This window comes from Juglans regia, chromosome 11, assembly GCF_001411555.2.
Source record: "Juglans regia cultivar Chandler chromosome 11, Walnut 2.0, whole genome shotgun sequence".
Classification (NCBI taxonomy): Eukaryota; Viridiplantae; Streptophyta; class Magnoliopsida; order Fagales; family Juglandaceae; genus Juglans; species Juglans regia.
Window position 1 is genome coordinate 30,158,544 of NC_049911.1, and position 24,358 is coordinate 30,182,901.

The 24,358-nt window shown below is 36.9% G+C and overlaps 4 protein-coding genes across 6 annotated transcripts in view; 1 reads left to right on the plus strand and 3 right to left on the minus strand.

Moving 5' to 3' along the window:
- Nucleotides 1-3,461: 3,461 nt before the first annotated feature.
- Nucleotides 3,462-10,592, minus strand: LOC109021174 (GATA transcription factor 24-like). Its single transcript, XM_019003751.2, has 11 exons — nucleotides 9,964-10,592; nucleotides 9,024-9,110; nucleotides 8,803-8,936; nucleotides 7,693-7,803; nucleotides 7,465-7,579; nucleotides 6,140-6,199; nucleotides 5,628-5,693; nucleotides 5,464-5,538; nucleotides 5,004-5,084; nucleotides 4,004-4,072; nucleotides 3,462-3,879 (listed from the first exon to the last, which is right to left on the minus strand). Exons 1-10 carry the CDS (start codon nucleotides 10,243-10,245, stop codon nucleotides 4,007-4,009), a joined length of 1,077 nt encoding a protein of 358 aa, XP_018859296.1. The 5' UTR covers nucleotides 10,246-10,592; the 3' UTR covers nucleotides 3,462-3,879; nucleotides 4,004-4,006.
- Nucleotides 10,593-12,308: 1,716 nt separating this feature from the next.
- Nucleotides 12,309-17,973, minus strand: LOC109021175 (GATA transcription factor 25). Of its 2 annotated transcripts, none has more exons than XM_019003752.2 (7): nucleotides 17,404-17,972; nucleotides 16,962-17,042; nucleotides 16,740-16,876; nucleotides 14,716-14,823; nucleotides 14,031-14,136; nucleotides 12,853-12,912; nucleotides 12,309-12,729 (listed from the first exon to the last, which is right to left on the minus strand). In XM_019003752.2, exons 1-7 carry the CDS (start codon nucleotides 17,716-17,718, stop codon nucleotides 12,622-12,624), a joined length of 915 nt encoding a protein of 304 aa, XP_018859297.2. In that variant the 5' UTR covers nucleotides 17,719-17,972; the 3' UTR covers nucleotides 12,309-12,621. The 2 variants fall into 2 exon arrangements, with proteins under 2 accessions (XP_018859297.2, XP_018859298.2); XM_019003753.2 differs by having other exon boundaries at nucleotides 12,630-12,729; nucleotides 12,815-12,912; nucleotides 17,404-17,973.
- Nucleotides 17,974-19,502: 1,529 nt separating this feature from the next.
- On the plus strand, nucleotides 19,503-21,660 carry LOC109021168 (UDP-glycosyltransferase 91C1). Its single transcript, XM_019003741.2, has 2 exons — nucleotides 19,503-21,226; nucleotides 21,607-21,660. The coding sequence occupies exon 1, from the start codon at nucleotides 19,790-19,792 to the stop codon at nucleotides 21,176-21,178; it is 1,389 nt and encodes a 462-aa protein (XP_018859286.1). The 5' UTR covers nucleotides 19,503-19,789; the 3' UTR covers nucleotides 21,179-21,226; nucleotides 21,607-21,660.
- A 994-nt stretch (nucleotides 21,661-22,654) lies between these two features.
- LOC109021172 (BEACH domain-containing protein B) overlaps nucleotides 22,655-24,358 on the minus strand; it is a 58,985-nt gene continuing 57,281 nt past the window's right edge. For both annotated transcript variants that reach the window (XM_035682747.1, XM_019003745.2), the window contains one exon: nucleotides 22,655-23,264. The gene's annotated coding sequence lies outside the window, so the exon portion shown is untranslated. The remainder of the gene's footprint in view (nucleotides 23,265-24,358) is intronic.

Consider the following 24,358-nt stretch of genomic DNA (forward strand, 5'->3'; position numbering starts at 1 on the left):
GGGAGGGTGTTGTTACTAAAATGCAATGAGGACTTTTTGAGGTTGATCTTTTGACCAGACCAATTGCAGTACTTTCCAAGACATGAAGAGAAAGCTTAAGCTGTTTGTGTGGTGGCTGATCCAAATAAAATCAGGTCATATGCAAACAAGAGATGTGAAATTTCTGGGCTGCTTCTACAAATTTTTATACCTTTAATGTTCCCAAGGTCTTCCTCCCTTTGAAGTAGTCTTGAGAGTACTTCACTACCCAGAATGAAAAGGAAGGGTCTCCTTGCCTAATCCCTCTTGATGGTTGAATGAAACCATTAGGAGTTCCATTGAATAGAATGGAGTAGGAAGTTGATGAAATGCACTCTTTTATCCAGTTAATCTAGATTTGATCAAAACCTAAAGCTTTGAAAATTTGATAGGGGAAAGTCCACTCCATAAAGTCAATGACTTTTTTCCATATCTATTTTTGTTGTCGTATGACCAGTCCTTCCTCTCTTTTTTTCATGTGGTGGAAAATCTCCTGGGCCAATATGATATTTTCTTGGATCAACCTTCCTGGTACAAATGCAGTTTGAAAGGGGGAGATGATGCTTGGCAGCAGGGCTTTGAGTCTGTTAGCAAGTGTTTTTGCAATGATTTTGTAACAAACATTAGAAAGACTAATTGGTCTGATGAACTTCATTTGGGGAATCAATTTTTGGGACAAGAGTAATATTTGTGTGGTTGAGCTCTTTTAAGAGTTTTCCATGAATGAAAAAACTCTTAATGGCTGCTACAAGGTCTTGGTTAATGATGTCCCAATAAGATTTATAAAACAGTCATGTGAAGCCGTCAGGACCAGGGGCTTTAGTTGAGGGAGTTTTGTTTACAATATCTTGAATTTCCTGGTCTGTTGGTATGGCACACATGAAGGAGTTATCAATTTCAGTGATTTTTGTAGGGAAAAGGTCACCTAGTTGAGTTCCTCAGGGATGTTAGGATGAGTGGAGGTGAAAACATGTTTGAAATGATCTATGAGTTTTTCTTTGATGATGGATGTATCAGAAAGCCATTGATTTCTCCCAACTTTTAAACTCTCAATGCAGTTTCTCATTCTCTTAATGATAGTTGAGGCGTGAAAATACTTGGTATTGAGATCAGTGGTGGTGAGCCAAGCATTCCTAGATTTTTGCCTCCATAGAGATTCTTCTCTCTTTAGCAGCTCATTGAGGTTTTCTTTGAGGTTTTTCTCTAGTTCTAGAGGGAAAAGATCAGAAGTTTTTGATTGGACAGAATTAAGATTAGCAGTCACTTCTTTTATGGCCCTTTGAATATTTCCAAAAGTTTCTTTATTCCAAATTTTGAGGGCAGTTTTTTTGACTTTGAGCTTTTTGCTTAGGATAAAAGAGGCAGTGCCTCGAATTTGGGTCTGCCAGGCTTTTTCGATAACCAAAGTACTGGAGGGATCTCTTGTCCAAAACTCTTCAAATTTGAAAGGTTTTTGTCCATTTTTGGAACCATAAGTATCTTAGAGTATTGGGGAGTGGTTAGAGGCAGATCTTGAAAGGTTTATAATCTTCGCCTCAGGGAAGAAATTATTCCAGTCTAAGTTTACCACACCTCTATCCAGTCCTTCTCTTATATTTCCTAACCCTTGTCTATTATTTGACCAAGCGAACTAAATCAAGGAGACCATTTGTTTCCATATACATATGCAAACATTTCGGGTTGACGAACTTGCAACAGCTCTACCGCCTATTTTTTCAGCTTGATTCAGCACAGTATTGAAATCCCCAATGGCAAGCATAAGACCTAAGAATGAGGTGGTGATTGATTGAAGGTCTGTCCAGAACTGTAATTTATTTACATGGCTAGCTGGGTAATAGATTAAGTGCAGCATCCATGGCATATGAGGCGGGGATCTGAGTAGACTAAGAGAGTAATAATATTACTAGAGTTATACACAATTTTAACATTCATGCCAGACCTATACATAAACAAAAGACCTCCCCACTTCGTAATGGGAGGGAAATGCACAAAATGAGAGTAGCCTAGCCTTTGCACAGTAGTAGTAGTATCAACGTTTGGAACTAAAGTTTCTAAAAGGAAAATAGCATCAGGGTTATAGAGTCTAATATTAGCCCTAAGTAAGGGATCAAATTGCACGAGTTCGGGCTAAACCCCTGAAATTCCAGGACAAAAGCTTCATGGAGAGTGGGGTGGCAGTTCGGACCCTGCCACTGCAGTCGTTGGATTAAGAGGAAATAGTGTCATGATAGGGGTAGGTATGAGACTTGTTACCAGCTGTTGAGAGCCCCGATTTTTTATATGGCTTGAAACGGCTTCTCCTGGTACTCGGCATGAATTTCCCCTTTCCTTTATTCTCCATTTTGACAAGCTGGATGATTGGCACCTCCGATGGATCTTCTTGGCTTTCCATAGAAGACTCTGCAGTGTTTGATTGGAAAGTTGGGCCTAGTAGCTTATTTAGTATTGAGTTGAAAGTTAAGACAGGCTCTACCTGACAGGCTGACTAGAAGAGAAATGTTTGGGCTTAGAACTGGGGCTTCAGTTGGGCTTTTCTAGTTTTTGAGTTGTGCTGGTTGAAAAATGATTGTTGGGGCCCAGTTTTGATCCCAACCGCAGGAAAGTTGACGACTCTAGTAATTCCAATTCAAAGTAGTTATTATTTAGCAAAATATATTACACACATTACTAAAATATACATAGTATTTTGGATTCACAACTTACTCTGCATTAGTTTGGAAAAATTAAAGGATGATTGATCATTTTTGACATTACTTCTATTTGGACCTCTCAAAAATCAAAATGACCCAATTCCGCAACCTGCTTCGAATAACGTTAGAAAAACACCACGTCATTTTGCCTATTGTTAGAACGAGTAGAAGATAAGTTTCTGATAATTACTCCTAAAAATTGGCTATCTTCAAAGAATTTCAAATTATGATCTCTCGATTTGGCCTCTGTCTGCGGTTTGAAAGAAAAACAACGCGGAAAATGTGTTTCCAAACTTTACTTTTCATTCCCGAAAAATCACTTCAGTCTTCAGTTCTGATTTACTTTTGGTATCATAATTTCATTGTCAACCCTTCAACTCGAGCTCTGTGCAAGAAAAAAAGAATAAAAGAACAGGCTACAAAACTCTCTCTGCTCATTCAAATGTACAACCAATCTTCTTTTTTTATTGGCACCGGATGTCCGAGAACAACATCCCGACTAATTCCGGGAGTGCGAAGTCCCTTAATAAAAAATTTTCTGCAAGTGCACATTGGGTAATTCAAAGAAAAAATCTTTGGCCCCTAGAGATTGTATGCACCCAAGAGGATTTGAACCTTAGCCAATCATCCTTTTATAGATCTGATCCTCCCAAGAGCACAAGTGGCTCAGTCCCTATCAAGTGAGGCTAAGTAATTTCCTATCATTTCGTATTCAGCTTCCCAAACTCCTATCCACCTCCCACAAAGGAAATATCAAAACTGTCAATTTATGAAAATCACCATGTCTCTAAATTACTTGGCGAGTCCACTTATTAACTACAGAACTGAGGTTTATCGAGATCAGGCAAATACTCACTTGATACTTTTGACATTAAACTAAAAATGAAACGTGGTAATTACTATAAAAGCAATCAGAACAGCACTATAAATAAATCACATACAGGTAAAAGCACTCAAACGTCTCTCCTAACAACTTGTACACGAGCAAGATCCCAGCGCTTATATCAACATCAACCATTGCCATGAATCTAATGTCAGAGGAAAGCAGCAGCGCAATTCCTCCAGTCACAAGATGATCACTGCACTTGGACTTCACATCATGGTCGTTTGTAAATTATAGCAACCGTATAATCCTAAATGCCCCTCCTTTACAAGGATCATAAACTTTGACCTGTGCATAGCAGAAGCACATGAGAAGTCAAATCAAAATGAGCCAAACTGGTAGCTCATGAGTAAGATGAAGTCGATATCAAGCAACCAAATCTATTACTTGAATTGGTTAAGCAGACTGGTACCTTCTAATCAAAATTAGCAGGTATGTCTATATCATTATCTGAAGGATTACCAAGCTCAACCAAAGGTTCCTGCAATGACAATAACTTCAACATGAAAAATTCTTCTTTGAAAGAATTATCGACCGACTTTGTTTAAAAAATCTGATATTTTTTTTATAAGTAAACTAAAATTTTATTGAATCAAGTGAATAGGCGAAACCCAAATACACAAGTAAACAAAGGAGAGCACTTAATAACAGATTAGGAGCTAGAAATGGATACAAGAAAGTCATGAAAACTAGCCCCATTAAAGACAATGGTGGAGGCCCATAAAAATAAGGTAAAAAATCTGAGACAGTAGCAAATTAATATGATGCATGTAGCAAAGATATGTACACTGCTATAGAAATGATAGCCAAGAAAATTCATTAACTTTTTAATATCTCTGGAATTTTTGGCACTTGGACAAGTATGGAACCAAAGGGCAGAAGAAATGGGGCGTCACTTTAAATGTGTTTGGTTTGAGGGAAGTGGTGAGAAGTAGAAGGAAGATAAGTGCCATAAACTACATGGGAAGTACATCCTGGTGGAAGTGAAAACTAGGAGAGAAGAACTTCCCACTGGACCCACTTTTTATTTCTTGCCACTCAAATTGATGGGAAGTGAGTTCCGTTTCATCTTCCTTATAAAATGTGACATAATTATAAAATGTGACAAACTATTAAGTCAAACGTATACATGGGTTTAGAAATAGCATTTTACATTTGATATAGTTTATGTACAGAGTTTCCAACTTCCATTTTTTTTAAAGCTCAACTTCCATTGGGAAGAACCAAACCAATTCTCTTCCCAACCCTTCCATTCCCAACTCCTACCTATCTCAAAAACCAAACATCTTATTATTACAAAGTAATGATTAAACTAAAAAAATAATCAGTACTATATTTTAATAAATAATTTACTAGCATTTTGTAAACTACCCTTCGTAATTAACTAATACAGAGCATTACGACTATTGTACCTGCTCCTCATCAGTGGCTGAGGAATGGACAACACCCATGGGAAGAGTACCTGTAAGATCTGCAGCAGTTCCATGCAAATCCTGCACCGCATAAAATTTAAAATTACCATGGAAACAAGTCAAATAAATATTAGGGTCTAAAAAATAATTTCTAAGAGATGAAAGGGAAGTCAAAGCCAAAGGTTAGTTGTGTCGTAAGCCAAATAATTTCTACAAAATATTGATATTCTAACAAGATAAATATATTCAATTACATCTGTGTTATTTGTCCTAAAAATTTCTATCATACTTATTGTCCACTAATTTAGTGCAACTAATTAAATGTTTCATCAAGGCCATAAAAAAAAGTAGTCAAAAATTTTAAATAGGAAATGGATTACCCATATATATAGTTAAAGCAAATGCAAAATGACTTCACTACTTTCTATTTCACTATCAATAGAATAAAAAACATACGTACTTCCTCATCAGGGTTGACAGAAGACTTATCGGATCCGTCAGTTACTGCCTTTTTGCAAGGGTCTTTAGGAGTTTCCTGCATGCACCATAAATTAGTTTAGAAGGTAGAAACAAGCTTTCCTGATTCACTTTCAAGGTATTTGAACAGATGAGAAGATATAATACATGATCATCCTGGTTGTCACATAAGTCTCTGTCTGTAATTGATGGCTTGATGTCGACTGGGGTTACCTGCAGGTCCCATCACAAGCCTAGGGTAAATCAATCTTCACAAAAATCGCAACATGACCACAAAAAACTAATGGGAACAATTTAACATTGTGTACAAACTAGATAGATGCCTTGACCAAATATTTTTTTTCAGCAATTCCAAGAATTGTAATAAAAAATATAGGACTATCCAAAAAATGCAGACCAAAATCAGACATATTAGGTTATCTCGATGCATATGCCTTGAATTTTACAACCACACTCCCCCCTCCCCACTCCATTTGCTGGGTTTTCCCCAAAAACGAAAAAGGGAAAAGGAATTGTATGATAAACGTAGCCAATTTCGAGCTCAAAATGAACAGGAAAATCATGAAAACAATTATCCACCATATTATTATGAGCTAGACTTCCAAAGAAAATATGCATTCTGTAGAAAAAGTGTTGCAGTTCTTTCTAATGGTACGTACAGGTTCAATATGGTCTGTGGAAACATTCCTCCCCCCCTTACTGAGATCCCTCAATGTTCCCTGCACATTCAAGAGACTGATTAAGAGAATAATAAATTACACTAAAGGACACATCCATAACAATAGCAACAACAAAGCTCAAGCTGAAGCCATACACAGATAATAACAATCCGTTCTATTTTTTTTTATCGATAAGCAAATTTTTATTGATCAAAAGAGTAGGCATAAGCCCAGGTAAACGGGACATATACAAGAGCAACGCCTAGGCGTGCTAATTTAGAGATACAAGGAATTCATGAAATGACATGCCATGGAAATCAATTACAATCGACCAAAGGAGTAAAGTATTGAAAAACAAATTTCTAAGCTCATCTATCGATCGCTCTTGGTCTTCAAAATTTCTTGCATTCCACTCCCTCCAAATGCACCACCATAGACATATAGGTATCATCTTCCATATGGATGCAATTTGAGAATTGCCCCGAATACCTCTCCAAGAAGCTAGAAGGTCACATACCCTTTTCGGCATCACCCAAGCTAACCCCAATCGAGCAAAGACTTCATTCCACAAGGTCATGGCAATGTCAATGTAGCAGTAGGTGGTCAATGGACTCTCCGCTCTTCTTGAACATATAGCACCAGTCCATAACTATAATACGACGTTTCCTCAATCTGTTCTACTTATCTACTAAAGCTGAGGCATGCTATGACACTCAGCCACAACAGCACTCTTTGCACAAGTAGGAAAGTACAGAAAATAGATGACAAACTATAAAGCATTTATTACCAAACAAATATGTAGAAGAGTCAACCAATAACCAAAAAAAAAAGTAGAAAAATATTGCAACTGTGTGTCATATAACTGAATACAATATGTACTGTCCAGATGTGAATTACCCTATCAAACAGACGATAGAACAGTCCTTGCACCAAGTACCATAAAGCGTAAAATCAGCATAAGCCAACATTATCATTAATACCCAAAAAACAAAAAATCTGAATCTCTTAAGAATCAGTAATGCACACAACTTTGAAAAGAGTCATAGTAGTTTTAGGGTACAGAGATTGAGAGTTGTTTATATCACTCTCCCTAAAATAATCACCCACTGCTCTTAAACTCTCACAGGTACCACCCATCATAGCATCAGGTGAGAAAGCTAGTAAAGGACACACACACAGAGCCAAGATGAGAAAATAACGTCCAACTATTCTTCACACGACATTAACTCATGCTACCAACAGCGAATAAAAGCAAACATATGCATACAAAGTGCCCAACCATACAATTCCATGCCGAAAGAATGCAACTTCAAAAAAAAAAAAACCTTATTTGCCCACATTAGACCGCATGCATTACATAAAGTCCTTGGTCCAGCTGGCCCACGACGCATTGCAGGAGTATTATTTTCACCAACTCCACAATGTTGACATCTACGTAAACTGGAAATGAAAATTCCACAAACAAGAAAAACATAGAATTTAGTATTGCTATCGAATCAAAGAGGTTACAAAACTTGGAAGTACGCAACAACCAGAATAGACTTTGTACTCACACAGTTTCTGCAGTAGGAGTACCATCTTGAAGGCAACTCTGAGCAGAATCCCAATTTGAAGTAGTGGGACTTTCTTTCAAGGATGCAAATTGTCCATTCTTACGGTGCATCCTAGCAGAATAATAGTAGAGAGAGAATCATACATCAGTAAAGTTGTAATGATGTGGAATAAGAATGCTATAGCTTCCCATAAAATCTGAAATCCCAGATCTCAAATGCACCAGGGCAAAGGTAAACCAACTTTTTCCACTCCTAGTATTTTGCACATTCTCCTCTATTTTGCTTTTGGATGTTCATGCACCCATATTTAGCCAAAAGTATCCAAATGGAGTGGCAAATACCAAGGCATATAGAAAACAATGCTACATATTTCTACATCGAGAGAGGTTCAGATTGTGTAAAAGTTTACATGGTGTGCTATTTTTTATTTCTTAATTTAAGAGTGCAAGGGGTGGTCGGAAAACACAAAAAGCAACATGCATGAAAAATACGATCCAGCATCCAATAAATTGATTGCCTCTGTAAAATACTAGAGTTCACTTACAAACACGCAATTTTTGCATGCATTCATTATTTAACATGTTTCGATTTCCTGGCATTTCTTTCCATCAAAATAATCACCCATGTAAGATCATAAATTTCAGATAAACCTAGCAGTGAGCAGATAGAGTAAAAGCTCATCCTAAACACTGAGATGTATCTTTCCTTCCTTCTAAAAATTCAGCCCTGCCCAAGAACAAAACCTAAAGTTTATTACTTTCTGTTAATCAGTAAAGAAGATGCAACACGATTTCCTTCCCTTGTCTTTTTCCTTTCTTTTCTCTTTTTTCCTTTAAGACGAAATAGATTGAAACCCAAATGCTGAGTTTCAACTAAAACTAAGAAAGATGTAAAACATTGAGTAATAAATCCTTTGAAACCATTTGACCCAAACAATGACTTTACAACAGAAAGATAAAGTCAAATTCAAATACTAGAGAAATATTTTTGATAATTAAATACTAGAGAAACATTCTTAAAACCAAATACATTATTATCAGTGAAAATTCCAAATGGTTAAAATTGTAGGAATTAAGGACAAATAAACATATTTTAATGAATTTATCATACCTTTGAGCAACTTCTTTTCGCACAGTGTACCGAATTTTCTTGTCAAAACATCTCTCTTTCCTTTTTTCACGGAACCTGACCAGGGATGCTATTCTTCGTGAAATATTCGAGCGCTTTGCAGTCTCACCCACACCCTAGGAAGAGGTGGATAAAATATGAATATTAGCACAGAAAATCAAAATCTAGATTATTGCTTTCAATAGTTTCAAATTCTGTGATACCCTGTCATTTTGATTAAAAGGTACTTCAAAGGTGGGCACACCGGTTGGTACATCTGGTCCTCCTAAAAGCAAGAGTACTGCTTGTACCTGTTATGTAAAATCCAACAAACTGAAGCATCCTTCAAAGAGTCTTCAAATGGTCAACTAAAAAATTGAACAGTTGATAACATCACTTTCAATGACAGGAGCAAACATGACAAAAAGAACATATAGTAAGATTTGAATGAAACTGCGGCTATATTCAGTAGAAATGAATAAATTCATGCACAGAAAAAAATACCCAACTTCCAGAAAAATGTAATGGGAAGCTCAGGGAAGGTATGTTTCAAATTGTCATGCTGAAATGCTACTATTAACACTTCAAATATTTGAAAGTTACAACAGAGTTTTCTTCATTCCAACAGATAACTCTAAAACCATTGAGTTGAAACGGGAATCCATGACCAGAAGACAGAGTGCGATGGACTCGATAACAATATGCACAGTAACGAATATATTTTTTAGAACTGCTAGTAAAGAAACGTGCGAATATACCAAAAAGTCATATAAAGTTTAAAAAATAAAAATAAAAAGCACAAGTAATCGTTAAAACATCCGAAATTTCCCCATTTTCTTTTCTTTCTTTCCCTTTTTTTTTTTTTTTTTTTTTTTTCTGGGACCGCGTTCCCATAAAGTTCCATTCTTGACAACCCCAAATGAACTCAAAAAACAGAAATGCAAGTACCGATCCTTAAACCACTAGGTGCACGAAAATTAATTCCCCCATTAAAAATTAAAAATTCTCCCTAAACCCACTAACCGCACAAAAAGAATTATAAGGAAAAAACGTTCTTCTTATTCATTGTACCTTAAAAAATGGTCTTATTCATCTATGCCAACAAAAATGAAAACAAGATTAAAACAAGCCATTGAGTTGCTCGACCGAAAAAAAAAAAGTTACCTTTTCAGGCGTCACCGCAGGGAACACGTAGACCTCGCCTTCGAAAGAGAGAGTAAGCTCACTGGTCCGAGACGCCATAACCACCGCTCCTCCTCCTCCTCCAACTCTTACTCCACCATGCTCCGCAACGCTCACAGAATTCATGTGAGCATCTTCCACGTCATCCATAGCATCGTCACCACCATCCTCGTAGTCCCCCTCCTCGTCCTCGATCCGTATGGGGCACCGCACGTGGTCCTCTAAAGGACGCGCCTGCAAGGGCTGTGGGTTGGCAGCCGCCATCCACCGGAATCAAAACTCTGCCAGCACGAACCGTATCGGAACCGAAACACAACCCCAAACCCTAAGTACGGGACCTGTTCCATCGAAGAAGAAACATGGTTTTTCGTCACGGTCTAAAAAGGAAACCCTCACCCTAACTATGCACAAAGATTGGATTCGGAGCTCGAAGAAAGTCCGGAATCGAAGAGGACGGGGGGAAAAAAACTACCCCGAAATAGCTAAGATTCGCAAGGTGTGCCCCTGTGTTTCCTCGAAGAGGCTCAATTGGGTAATTTTCGCTTTTCTTTTCTTTTTAGTTTGAACGAAAGAGAATTTGACTGTGTTTTTATTATATATGTCTTAAGGGTATTCTTGTGTTGCTTGTGTGTACGTACATATAAGTATTTGTCAGAAATAATTTTTTTATTATCTTGATATAAGATAATAAAAAAATTATTTATAATTTAAATAAATAATATTATACATTCACACTTTTATTTTAATTATATTAAATAATATGTGATATATTTATTACTGCTAAACGATAAAAAAAATATATATAAAAATAATTATTTAATAATTATTCAACATGTAAAAGGTGTTCGGGCATCATTTAATTATTTTTAATTATTTTTATTCCAACGTATTGTCGTGAATATGTTCATTGACTTTGTTTCTTTCTTCAAAAATAAAATCAAATATCGATGGAAAGATGAGAGTACCTTTTAAATATTCATTTTTCCCGAAAAGTTGAAAGTATTTATTCATTCTTTCCTGACTGACTGACCACTGATATACAGTAGAAACTGATAGGTCAAAGTATTTGTCAGCGCTTAGGTTGGTGATGTTTGCACCTGATTTGTTTGGACAGATTTGGAGGACACCAGCCGACCAAATCTGTCGCCCAACTTTTTATGTCAAGTGAGAAAGATTTTTTTTTTTTTTTTTATGATTTTCTTTAAAAAAAAATTGATTTAATTAGAGAAAGGAAGGAATTATTATTATTATTATTAAAAATGATAAGCAGGTACTCAAAAGGCCTCGAAGTAATCGGATCGAAGAGAGGAGAGAGCGCAGGAAGGTAGTAAGAAATAATTAGAAAAGCAAAGAAAGAAAGCAAATGCGACAATAAAAGTCAAGACCAATAATTATATAACAGAAGCATCTATCACGTACCCTGACAGTTTCCACTGTTTAATGGGCGGCAACGCAGTCATGGAAGATAGATACATATGGACGAAAGAAGATCCAACGTTGTCTACGGAGGAGGCTGCCCATATGTTCCAGAGCAAGCAAGGCGGACTGACTGCATACTTCCTTCCGCGCTGTTTATTTCTGGTATTAAAGATGCAGCAGCGTTGCCCGCGCGCGGCACAAACTAAATAGCCTATTATAATTTCATTCGGAAACTTGTGGTGGACTTGGTTTATCACTATCACTAAAAATTAGCGTAGAGTATATACTAGATATAAGTCTCAAATAGACAAATCTCATACAAATCTTTTGTAAAACAATAGATCCCACTAATAAAAAATAATTTTTTTTACACTTTTTTAAGATGTGATTCACTTTTTTACAAAGACTTGTATAAAACTTGTCTATTTGAGACTTGTACAAATCATTTCTCTTAAATAAATAGTTTCAATAACATGATAATTTTGTGATTGGATGAAATTACTGTGACTAACCATATTTAGAGAGCACCTAATAATACTCTTTTGTATCAAACAGAAACAAACACTACATTGAGTTGTCGTGAGCATGCAGATGTATATTGGCCATGTTTTCCAGATACATGCACTCGTCATGAACAGGATGGAAAGTTTACACTTTGCAGTAGCAGTAGGGCCGTGTGTGGAGGGGGGTGGCGATGGCTTAAAATCTGAACGATGGCAACCACTTGCGAGTATTTACAATTGAATTGATGCAATGAGTACCGCCATAAAATGCTTCATAAATTGCATAAACTCAAAGAAACGGACAAACTTGGCAAATGATAATGACCTATTCATAGCTTGACCACTTCAATATGCTAACTAAACCAATCATATAGATCCCTAAAAGTGTTGTTAAAAAGATTAAGAAGACGAAAATGCTAAAGAATTTCATTGGAGCATATGCTATGGCATGGAGCTATTAGCATTAAAAGTATATTGTATACAAGATTACCAATATAGTCAATCTAAGCTTCATGATGATACAAGGGACGATGGATCCATTGGCAAAAATCTTTGCATAGTTCCCATGATATAAAAAGATAAAACCACTTGTATTGATGGAAGATTGCACTAATGCATCTGTACACAGGATGGACAAGACAAATGAAAGCACTACAAAACCTACTTGAATGATGCCAGAGGCAACTGTATCGCCTCTTTTGTAAAGATAACTTGCAACTCAGTGCTCAGCTATTAAAGCCGAGTTATCCCCATGAGAGAAAGTAACAAGATTGTTGTTTGTATGGATGGCAGTTCCGCAGTCTGAATTATTAGCTTCGCGTTCACCCTGCTCAAGGAAAAATGCCAAAAAAGAAAGGATGCAGCTTTAATATTGCAGGGACAATGAAAGAATAATGTAAACAAAACAATACCTGGATCCTGATACGTATACACTTCATGAGAAGCATACCTGCTCAGCCAGGCTAACAGAATGATCCTGGGTTTTCTTAGAAAGATCCCTCAAAGCCCCCTGCAGAGTTCAGTTGTCAAAAATTAGGATAGTATTGAAAGATGAGAAGAAGATGCCTAGCAGATTTAGAAGTAATGCCCACAAATAATTGTCTCGAGTTAGGCCTTGAATGAAATGATTGGCTCAGCATATTACTAGGGAAAATTTCTCAGGAAGAATATTCAGCAGCAAGTATAATAAACAAGAGTAGACAGAATCTGTAATAACAAACTATACAAGTAGGTAGAGAAAGCTCTAATATCACAATAAAAGTTCTGGTATACTCATCCAGTGATCCATGATGAGTATCACACAGACAAACAAGTGAAGACTGGAGGAATCATCCATGTAACTTATGGGGGAATGCCCTTGTGAAGAAAAAGAACCCGTAGAAGATCCAGGGTGGACAAATGTCTTAGGAAAGAGATGTCATCACATTCCTTCACGTTAACTATACTAAACACTAGTTCGGCTATTTTTATTAGAATGTCATCATGATGATGAGATTAAAATCTGAATGCATTCAAAGACATTCCCAGAGTGCAACCGTCACTTTATTGAGCTGGTGAAAAATAAAAACCTGTTAAATGACATTATCTTACATCATATACAAGTAAGACAATACAATCAATTTCAGGCCTCGATATATGTTGGTAATTAGTCCTAGACTATTTGTGTGTAAGTTGGGTGTGCAAATACAGGAAAGATTACAAAGAAAACTGATAATAACTACCTTTCTGAACCGATAAAACAAAAGACAAGAAGAAAATAAAAGTTCTCACATATTTGTTACAACTATTAGTCCACTTTGCTTTTCTCGTTTGAACCCTATGATTCAATACTCCACAATCCACTTATCATATCTATCACCCTTTAATCTAAAATGCATAAAACACTAGCTGGCAAATGAATCAATGGCATGAACATTAGTTCAAAACTTGAAACTATATTGACATGGCAACTATGTAAGATGTGGTATGTATATCATTGTACCACTGAAGCCAGGATAGACAATGTTTTCCAAAGAGAAGATCTCAAGTCTCATTGGGCATTATAAAATGCAAAATTTTAATGTCTACCATAAAAAACTTGGGCATTGAGGACAATAAAGCATTCAAATCATTCAAAATAATACTTACCCTGTTTGCCCAAAAAAGTCCGCAGGCATTGCAAAGAGACCTTGGACCAGATGGCCCGCGCCGCATCATTGGAGTGGACTTTGAACTTATGCCACAATGTGTACATCTAGACAAGTATGCAAAAATAACAAGAGTCAAAAAAAGATGTAAACATGCACAAAAAATCTGATACAGTAAAATATAATTTAGGGCATGTTTGGACACTGAGAATTCTCAAAATTTTCAAAACTTCTCATAATTTCACTCACAAACATCACTCAAACCCAACACTTTTCAATTTCAACTTTTTCATCTAATCATTACCTAATCATTATTCAAACACAAAAATCAATAAAACTTTTACAAACTTCAAAACAAAACACAAAAATCAATACAACTTTTACAAACATTAAAACAAAAATAATATTAAAAACTTATAGTCAAACAATTTTTTAACTTTATAATATTTTTATTCAACTTTTTCTCTCTATTTTTCCAAAACCCAATAAAACATCTTCACTCAAACAACTTCACTACTATTCACAAAATTCTGAGATACTCCAAGTGTCCAAACATGCCCTTAATTTTTTTTTTTTTATCAGTAAATAAAAAATTTGATTGATAACAAACATGCCCTTATTTTCAAAAGATCAGAAAAAATCCAACAGTATCTTGAAGGAAGCAACAAATTCAGGATTAAACTCACGAGGCTTCTTGTGGACTATCATCTTGCCCTGACTCCTGGACAGTACCCCAATTATAAGCTCCTTCTGACTGTTTAGAAGAAGTAAATTGACCCTTATTGCGCTGCATCCTGGTGCAGCATAACATATAAGAAACGGGAAAAAAATAATGCCTGGTTACATACAAAGTGTCACAACAATTATAACCAGCAAAAGAATAATGCAAAACCACATCAATAAGTGGTGGGCAGAGGAAAAATAAAACAATCTTCCCCTATCATATTCTTTAACAAGATTTCATGTAGCATGTTCTGCCAAAAACATACACTACAAAATTTAATAGGTTGTTTGCAAGAATGAGGATTTTTATTATGTTTGATAAGTCAAAATTATCCATAAGAGTGATGCTATAGCCTGATCATATTAGAAGATTGAAACAAGACTTGCACACCCTGCACCAACCAAAAAACTTTATGGCCAAGATAAAAAGCATTTGTGGTGGTTGTTTAGGTTCTCTTTTTGGCCAACTATTGTTATCCACTATCATCTATTCTTTTCAACTTATAATTGTGGGAGGGGGGAGTTCCACTAAACCCAAGAATATAACAATATACATTCTTGTAGGAATACAGTTCATACCACTGTAAAACTCAAGTTCAAGATTTGGGGTAGAAGATGGCTCCAAGGTTAGATTTTATTTGTGGTGTGGAAAAGGAAGCTTTCCCGAATGTTTGCATTGTTGCTCATCCTAAGAATGTATGGGGGACCATTTGGAGATATCTAATGATTTCCTCAGATGGAGTGTAAGCTTTCTCAGAATGGCTCGTAGTAGGGAAGCAAGTGCCTTCATTGCAATCTTTGATCTGTTGTATTCCACCCGGCTGAGAAGAGGAGGGGAATTCCAAGAGATGATTGTCCCAAGTTTGTTCTTTCTATAATGTCCTTATTTTTCATGATAACACTCTTTCCTAGGAAGATCATGTAGTGGACTAAGATCCCCTCAATAGCTACCTTTCTTTGCTTGGACAGGCTCTTTTTAGGAGTGACTCTCACAACAAATAACTAAGGAAAATAAACATGGTGGTGTGATAACTTGGTGTTACGTGTATAAGGTTAGAAAGTTAGTTAATAATCTTTTACTCCATTATGAGACATACTGGTTGGTTTGGGGAATTACTTCTTCAGTCCGACTATTTGACTTGGGTAATGCCCAAAATAATAGTGGACCTTTTTGGTGCTTGGAGAGGATTAAAACAGAAGTGCACAAATTGCAATAGTGTGGAATATGGTCCTTATGTGCCTCATATGGAGGGAAAAATGACAACAATTTTGAGAACAGAGAATGGATGTTGGAGGAGCTCAAAACTTCCCTATTCAATACTCTCTTCCTTTGGAAATTTCTATAGATTTCAATAGGCTCAACTTTCATAATGTTCTTGCATTTTTTTCTACTCCTAGATAGGTTTTTCTCTTGCATACGCTGTATACCTAGGTTGCACTTTTTGTGCTTTCCAATAAAATTTATTGCTGAGTAATAAATCCAATTTACAGAGGTGGTTTTCAATTTGACGAATCATTTAAGCTCCAGTAAATATAAGCTTTCCAAAACATGAGATCAGTCACATATAAAGAAAGCACTTAATTCAATCAGTAGGGGCATCACTAGGAAAATTTTATATCCACATCAAATGTTCACTGTCCACCAGAGTCAAGTAGCATCCTTAGAAGGTTTAGACATCAGTTTGAATCAAAGTTCCATTAAAGAGAAGCATAAACTTTGATTTGAGCTCAACACGTTAATAAATCAAACTTTTTATACTCACTGCGTGCAGACGAAGTAACAAGCGCTTCATATCAAATGGCTGAAAATAATTAGAAACAACCAGAAAGCATCTCCTATTACAGAGGCCAGCACCAATTTGGCAAGAACAAGATACATAAATAGCACCCCATCAGTTATTTTTCTTTTTAGTTACAAATCATGTTTGATTCGTAGAGATCAAATCTATTTGGACAAAAAAACTAGCGTGCACAAAAATTTCCAAACCTGAGGGCAACCTCTTGACGAACACTATATCTAACTTTCTTATCAAAGCATCGCTCTTTTCTCTTTTGGCGGAACCTATTTAATGAGGCCACTCTGTGTGGTTGACTACACTTTACAGGATACTCCATAACACCGCCCTGCAAAAAATGTAGCCCATAAAGAGAAGCACCGATAACATTATCAAATGTAAATGTCCATAAGATTCTTGGTTTGCAGAAGTACCCTCTGGTTCTGAGGCAACATCTCGGTTTGTGGTCCCGAAGATAGTTCACAGCCCCCGAGAAGTAGCAACACTGCTTGAACCTAACATTACGAACCAACAACAACTTTATAATCAAATCTTTGAAAATATGTAGAACCCGAACCTCAATTCTCCGTTTGGTTTCCGAGAAGCTGTCGGAGAAACATAAGGTGAGACTTTGGTTGATTCGAGTCCCATGTTGCTTTGTTTTCACCAAATAAATGAATTTTAAATCTTATCGAGCTCAATTGAGGAGAGATTTTACATATCTCGGGTCTTAAATAGAGACAAAAATATCGAAATTCTAAAATTTGAGTCTCTCCTGTTCCCACATTTTCTCGGCATCCAAACAGCACATCAAGAGAAATACTACGAAACCCCAAACCAGATAATTCACCGTAAACAAAAGGAGAAAAATTGCACCTTGTCAGGGGTAACAGAGTCGAACACATAGACTTGGCCTCGAAACGAGAGCGTGAGCTGGCTGGTATCTTCATGACGCTGAATCACCATCTCCGATGCTCCGCCACCACCGCCATGAACGTAAACAGCGTCGGCGGTGACGTCATCGACGACACCACCAACAGCGCCGCCAGAGTCGTCGATCGAGTGGGCTTCATAGCGAATGTGAGAGTTTTCAATGGACTCTGCGCCGGCGCCGGCGCCGGAAACGTCATCGTCGTCTGCTGACGCAGAGATCTGGTTGGGCATGTTCAGGGGCTGGGGGTGTCCGTACATTGGGGTCTGGGGACTTGGAGGAAGTGTGTATGGGGCATTACAGAGGTAAACGAGTGCAGTGGGGAAAACCCTAGCGCTAGGGTTGTGATAGGAAGATAAAGGAGAGAGTATATACCTGAATTAGAAACAGGGCGATTGTAGGTTTTGAAGAGTGTTGTGTTGTGAGGGAGTTTTGAGTGAGAGAGAGAGAGAGAGGTGGGGCGGGGCGGTATGCAACGGGGAAAGGTGGCCCCGATTGGATTTGGATCCCTGCGTAATTCTCCTATGTAGAGAGTGAGAGGTTTTAATTTGTAATGATTAATGCTACGTAAAATCTTAGAATGCATAAATATTATATAGTCGTTTTAAAAAAGAGTGAAGTTTACTGTTTAAAAATTAATTAATTTTTATGTGGGTCTCATATTTATTCACATTTTTTAAAATGACTATACGGTGCTTGTACACTTACGACTGTAAGTATCATTTCTCATTTTTAATTGATGCATTTATTATCCAGTTAGCAAAACAAATTAAAAAGTTTTGCTATAAAAAAATCTGGTTTGCAGCACATGGAAATCTTTCACGTTAAAAAACTTATGTTAAATAGATTTTCTCTTAACATTTTATCAAACTATTTGAAACATCGGATCATGTTTTTATACATAAAAATTAAGTTAATACCACTAATTTCGAAAATTTAAGACCAACAATCTGTTAATAGAATGCAATGAGAAGTGCTATACACTATCATATTTATGAGAAATGTTATATACTAACATTTTTATTAGGGGTGGGCAGTGGAGTCCTGTACTACGCCTGCCCACCCTCCATCGGCTGGCCTCCTCTTGGGTGGCCAGGTGCCACTGACTGTTAGGTGCGGGCCCTCGCTCTCTCCTTCTCTTTGTCAGGCCCCACTAATATCTCCATTTTGTTATGGATAGTTTTTGTTCATTGGTTCACTGGTTTGGTTCATTAAGTCATGGTCAAATCGCTAATGGTTTTTTACATTTTATATTTTATTTAAAATATTAAATTAAATTAAGTGACTTATTAATGTAGATTATATAATAAATTTAATAAAAAAATATTTTATATGGTCAATGATAATAAATTAGATGAAAATTATATTATTAATTTATATAATTACTATATAATTAACTAATTGATATTTTATATTTATTAATTCATAGAATATTAACAAGTGTTAATAGCATATTTAAAATTTTATATTGTTAATAGTGATAGGTTAGATGAAGATATATATAAAATATTGTTATTATAGAATATTAACAAGTATTAATAATATATTTAAAAATTTATATTGTTAATTGTACAATTATTATATATAATTTTTTTTTTTCATTCAGTCCGGTCTGGTCTAAAAAAATCGTGAATCGTAGACCGGACTGAATGTTTTCAGTCCTCTAAAATATAGACCGAATCGGACCGGTCTAAGTCTCGATCGGGTCCAGTCCGAACCGAAACGGTCAGTCCGGTCGGTCGCACCGGACCGGACCCTTTTTCACCCTTACATATGATGAGAAATTACATATATCATTATATATGTTTTTGTCTTTAAAAAAAATTAAGAAACGATTATTTGCATGGAAGTTAGTGGAGGGTTGACCAAAATGAATGCTTATTCTGTACTTTCTCTAAAAACAGAAACAAATGGCCATCTAAAAATGAAAGAACAAAGAAGTCTTATATTTTCTTTTATTGTTAAAGTTGCCAACTTCGGTATCTATTAACACGAAAGAAAAGACAAAAATATAGAAAAATGAAAGAACAATGAACTCTTTTCATCGATCCAACTTCCAACGTCTAAAAATCAAGAACAATGAAATCTTATCTTCTCTAAATACATCGTCTCTTTCCTTCGTTCCAACGGCTACAAATCTAGACGTCACGATTCTGCAATATAATAGTATTCAGCCCGGCCGGCTGCTCATGTTTTTTTGTTCTTTTTTGTCGTCCGGCTGCATATTGTTGAATGTTGACCCATACCAAGAAGAGTTTGCAATATAATAATATTAAACCCAGAAGATAGAGAAATCGAACTCCCTTCCCTGCCGCGGCTAAATTAATTTCCATGGAAAACGGTAAGGTTTTGCATGTGGCAGTTTTCCCATGGCTAGCCGTTGGCCACCTCGTACCCTTCATGCGCATATCCAAGTACTTAGCCCAAAAGGGTCACAGAGTTTCCTTTATTTCCACCTGTCGGAACATTAGCAGGCTTCCCAAAATACCTCCGAATCTTTCCTCCCTAATAAACCTCGTCAGCCTGCCTTTGCCCAAAGTCGATGGTTTACCCGACCGGGCCGAGTCCTCCGCGGACGTACCCCACAACAAACAACAGTTGCTGAAAAGGGCTTTCGATTTACTGGATTCTCCATTGGCTACCTTCCTTGAAGCCTCGAGGCCCGATTGGATTATTTACGACTATACCTCTCACTGGCTTCCCCGACTTGCCGCCAAGTTCGGTGTCTCACGCGCCTACTTCAGCCTCTTCACCGCTGCGTGTCTATCTTTTATAGGCCCACCCGAGGTGCTTATCGACGCCGATCCTAGATCGACTGCCGAGGATTTCTCTGTAGTCCCGAAATGGATCCCGTTTCCCTCCAACGTGGTGTATCGGGTTCACGAGATATCAAAGAACGTGGATGGCTCGAGCGGGAACGAGTCCGGCACATCAGATGGCATCCGATTTGGCATTGCCGCTGCGGAGAGTGATGTCGTGGCTATTAGGACTAGTGCCGAATTCGAACCGGAATGGTTGAATTTGCTTGCTGAGCTTTACCGGAAACCTCTGCATCCGATTGGGTTTTTGCCTCCGGTTATGGAGGATGAAGAGGAGGAGAACGATGCGAGATGGGTCTATATCGAAGAGTGGTTAGAGAAACGGAGAGTTAACTCAGTCGTTTACGTTGCACTGGGGACCGAGGCAACTCTGAGTCCGCAAGAACTGAACGAGTTGGCTCTTGGGTTGGAGCAGTCCGGTTTACCATTCTTTTGGGTGCTGAGGAACGCGTTGGCTCAGAACGAGTTACCAGCTGGGTTCGAGGAGCGAGTTAGGGACAGCGGAATTGTTCACGTCGGGTGGGTCCCGCAGGTGAAGATATTGAGCCATGATTCGGTCGGGGGCTTCTTGACTCACTGTGGTTGGAACTCGGTCGTAGAGGGCCTTGGGTTTGGCCGAGTTCTGGTTCTATTACCCGTGTTAAATGACCAAGGACTCAATGCTAGGTTGTTGCAGGGGAAGAAACTTGGGGTGGAGATTAACAGAGATGAGCGAGACGGATCATTTACTCGTGAGTCAGTAGCAGAGTCAGTGAGGTTGGCAATGGTGTACGAAGCGGGCGAGTCCTTGAGGGACAGGGCAAAGGAAATGAAGGGTTTGTTTGGGGATAAGGATAGGAATGATCGTCTTGTGGACGGCTTTATTCGTTTCCTTGAAGAGAATAGGTTGTCGAACGAATAGGTTGTCGCACACAGTGACAGAAATATCGACAAGATGCCGGAATATGCGGTAAAGTCAAACTCGGTATTAAAAACTCAATATTTGTTTTGAGATTTATTCTTATTTATTATTATTATGAAGAATAAAGGCACGAAACCCGTCCACAAGTATACTTATCAAACATAAAAGATAATTTAGAATTTGTTTGAATAGTGAGACGAGATGAGATGATTTTAGATAAGTTGAATAAAATATTATTTTTTAATATTATTATTATTTTGATATTTAAAAAAGTTGAATTATTTATTATATTTTATATGAGAATTTAAAAAAATTGTAATAATGAGATGAATTGAGAGTATTTCTGTATGCAAACGAAATCTTAGTAACTCAATCACAATTTAAGTTTTTTGAAGTTGAAGTTTGAACCAATTTGTGTCACATTTTAGGTGGCATTTAGACAGACATCCATTTGGGAGCAAGGCAAGAAGAAGGGGCATAATATGTTATGTTATTTGGCTGTAACCATTAGGTTGGTTAGATGTTATTTTTGGAACTTTATGTTAAAGAGACATGCTATACATCAAACTGTTTTATTCCACATCTAACACTATTTATTTTTTTAGCTTTATGTTAAACTCATCACCATCGCCATCACCTTCAACCTCTCTCTCTCTCTCCTCAAGCTCTCATTAGCCTCTCTCTCCTCAAGTTTTGCTTTATAACGTGTTAAAGTAAAGACAGAAGAAAAAAAATAAAAAATAAAACCCCACACGTCATGTGTGGGGTCACTGGGGCGTGAGATCAACAACAATTGCTTATCCATAAAGTTTTTCTATGTTAAAATGAGCAAATGGGCCTATTCACTATCACCACCAACCACCCTAACACAATTCCATCTTACTTGGAAGGAACTAGAGGCCAAAATTATGGTTTTGCATTTCCTATCGAATGGCTAATACAATGTTGGCTATTTCTTTAGTATGTGTCTTTCGTTGGACTTGGGTTGGTTTTCTAGACCTTGATTTATTTACAGAAAAAAAAATGTAGCCAAACTTACATCTAATTAAACCTCACATATTACATTACATGTATGAGTTTGCACATATATAAATAGACAGAAATGTATCAAGTGACAACGGGCCAATGCCAATGACACTTTCCAGAAACTTGTGGGCACAAAAATGAAAAACCTCCACTCCCTCTTTTGAAAATTCGAAAAAAGAGGAACATTTTCCGGATAGATCACAAGTAATGGACTCAAAAACCAGTCCATTTCTTGGGTCTCCCAGGCGTTGTTCATCTGAAGTTGTAGAAAAATCACATGAGCAGTAGGACCAGTTTCAAGATCTCAGCATAAAAAATAAAAAAAAATAAAAAAAAGGAAAAAAACAGTTCGAAGTAAACCCCCAGAGACAAATGGATTCTAGAAAAGAGAATAACAATGTTAATTAAACCCTATAGCTAAGCGGTTAGAGGAAACAAGTACGACTGAAATATAAAACTGAGAATTTGGATACTTTGAGCTGATGCTGTAGACAATAAGCAATGCCAACCACAAAATTCTAACTGGAAAAGGTATTTGCTTTTCAAGAAGGCATCAAACCCTTACTCGTATATCTTTTTCTCTTCTTTTGGATAAGTCATTGGAGGCATCTATACAAAGTTTTCGAGGGATACAATTGCTATTTGAAAAGAAAAAAAAAAGAGCTGAAATGCTGCTATTCCTAATACACAATGTTTATGTATTCTGAACTATACATTTAATGTTCACAAATGTGTTTAACACCCCTAATTCCTGACTGCCCTGACTGACTGTTTTGGAGATGGAAATGAAACAATGAATGAGTTTGTAATCCTACATTTCATGGCATCATGGAAACAGCTCTTCTGAAAAATCGGAAAGTTCTGTAGACGTCACAGTCTAAAGAAATGAGTCAACTTCCAAACTGCTCCAAGCAATGTTGATGGAATTGTGTACATCCTTTCACTGTCTTCACACCCAACAGTTCAGAAAGATCTTTCCAATTGGATAAAGTTTTAAGGGTCTGAGCTCTCAACATTTAATGGATACGGCTTGACATTTTGCAATATTTAGCAGATGCCCCTGTAAGACAAAGGGGAAAAAATTTATTAATATCAATAGGCGTAGCCAAGTACACTGGATGTATACAAGAGAAAAACATCTTTGTCAACACATTATTATAATAAAATTCACAAAGGAAGGAAACGAATCAATGAACTCAGACACGCTTACATTAAAATATAAAATCACGAGAATGTCCAACAAAAACGCTAACAGTTTAGCTACGTTTTTATGTTCCTTCAACAATGTATCCCACAGATTGCTTATAAGACATGCTAAGGGGAAAATGGCTGAGAGTATCAATTCTTAGACAATTTTTTTAGTAACAATTTTTAGCACCTCTCACTATCAGGCATTTAATTAAGTACCTTTAATCAGGATTTAGAACTTGATTTGCATTCTTGGAAGATTATATCTCAAATACATCGTGATCACACGTGCATGCACCTTTCTTCAAAAGCTTTACAAGCAACACATAAATTATGGTCAAAGCAACATTTCAATTACATACAGTAGAAAGATTAACCAGTCCTGATTATTATGACACCATACAAGTTATTCTACCTTAAAACTGTAACTAATGCACCCTAAATTTATTTTGTTCCATTCATATCGTACTCTATCACATGAACCACTACGCCTTGTAATTATAAAAGTCCTGTAAATTTCTTAAGAAGTTAATTAACACGATCAACATCCCATGTGTGAGAGAGGCATAGGTATGATGAGTCTGTTCCAGATGACAATAATCCTTTCTCATGGAGTGCATGATACTCTAGTCAAGACATGCTGCTGGATTAGACATGTGATTTTAATGTAATATAACAAAACAAAAGAAAACATATAAGCATGCCCTTGAAATGATATCGCCCCAAGAATATAGCATATGCTAACAGAGGTATAGGTGGAAACCAGAGAATGAAGAACATCATATGAAGTCCAAGGAGAACAATGAGACCACCTCTTTGTGGAAGAGGATTTTTCAAGCTATTTGGTCATGAATGCAAAGCGTGATGAAGACATATCTCATTGGAAATAATAAAAAATGCAACGAAATATTTCATCGTGAGAGGAGGCAGAGGCCTCTGGTGTGGCCACCTCACTTTCGGTTGGCT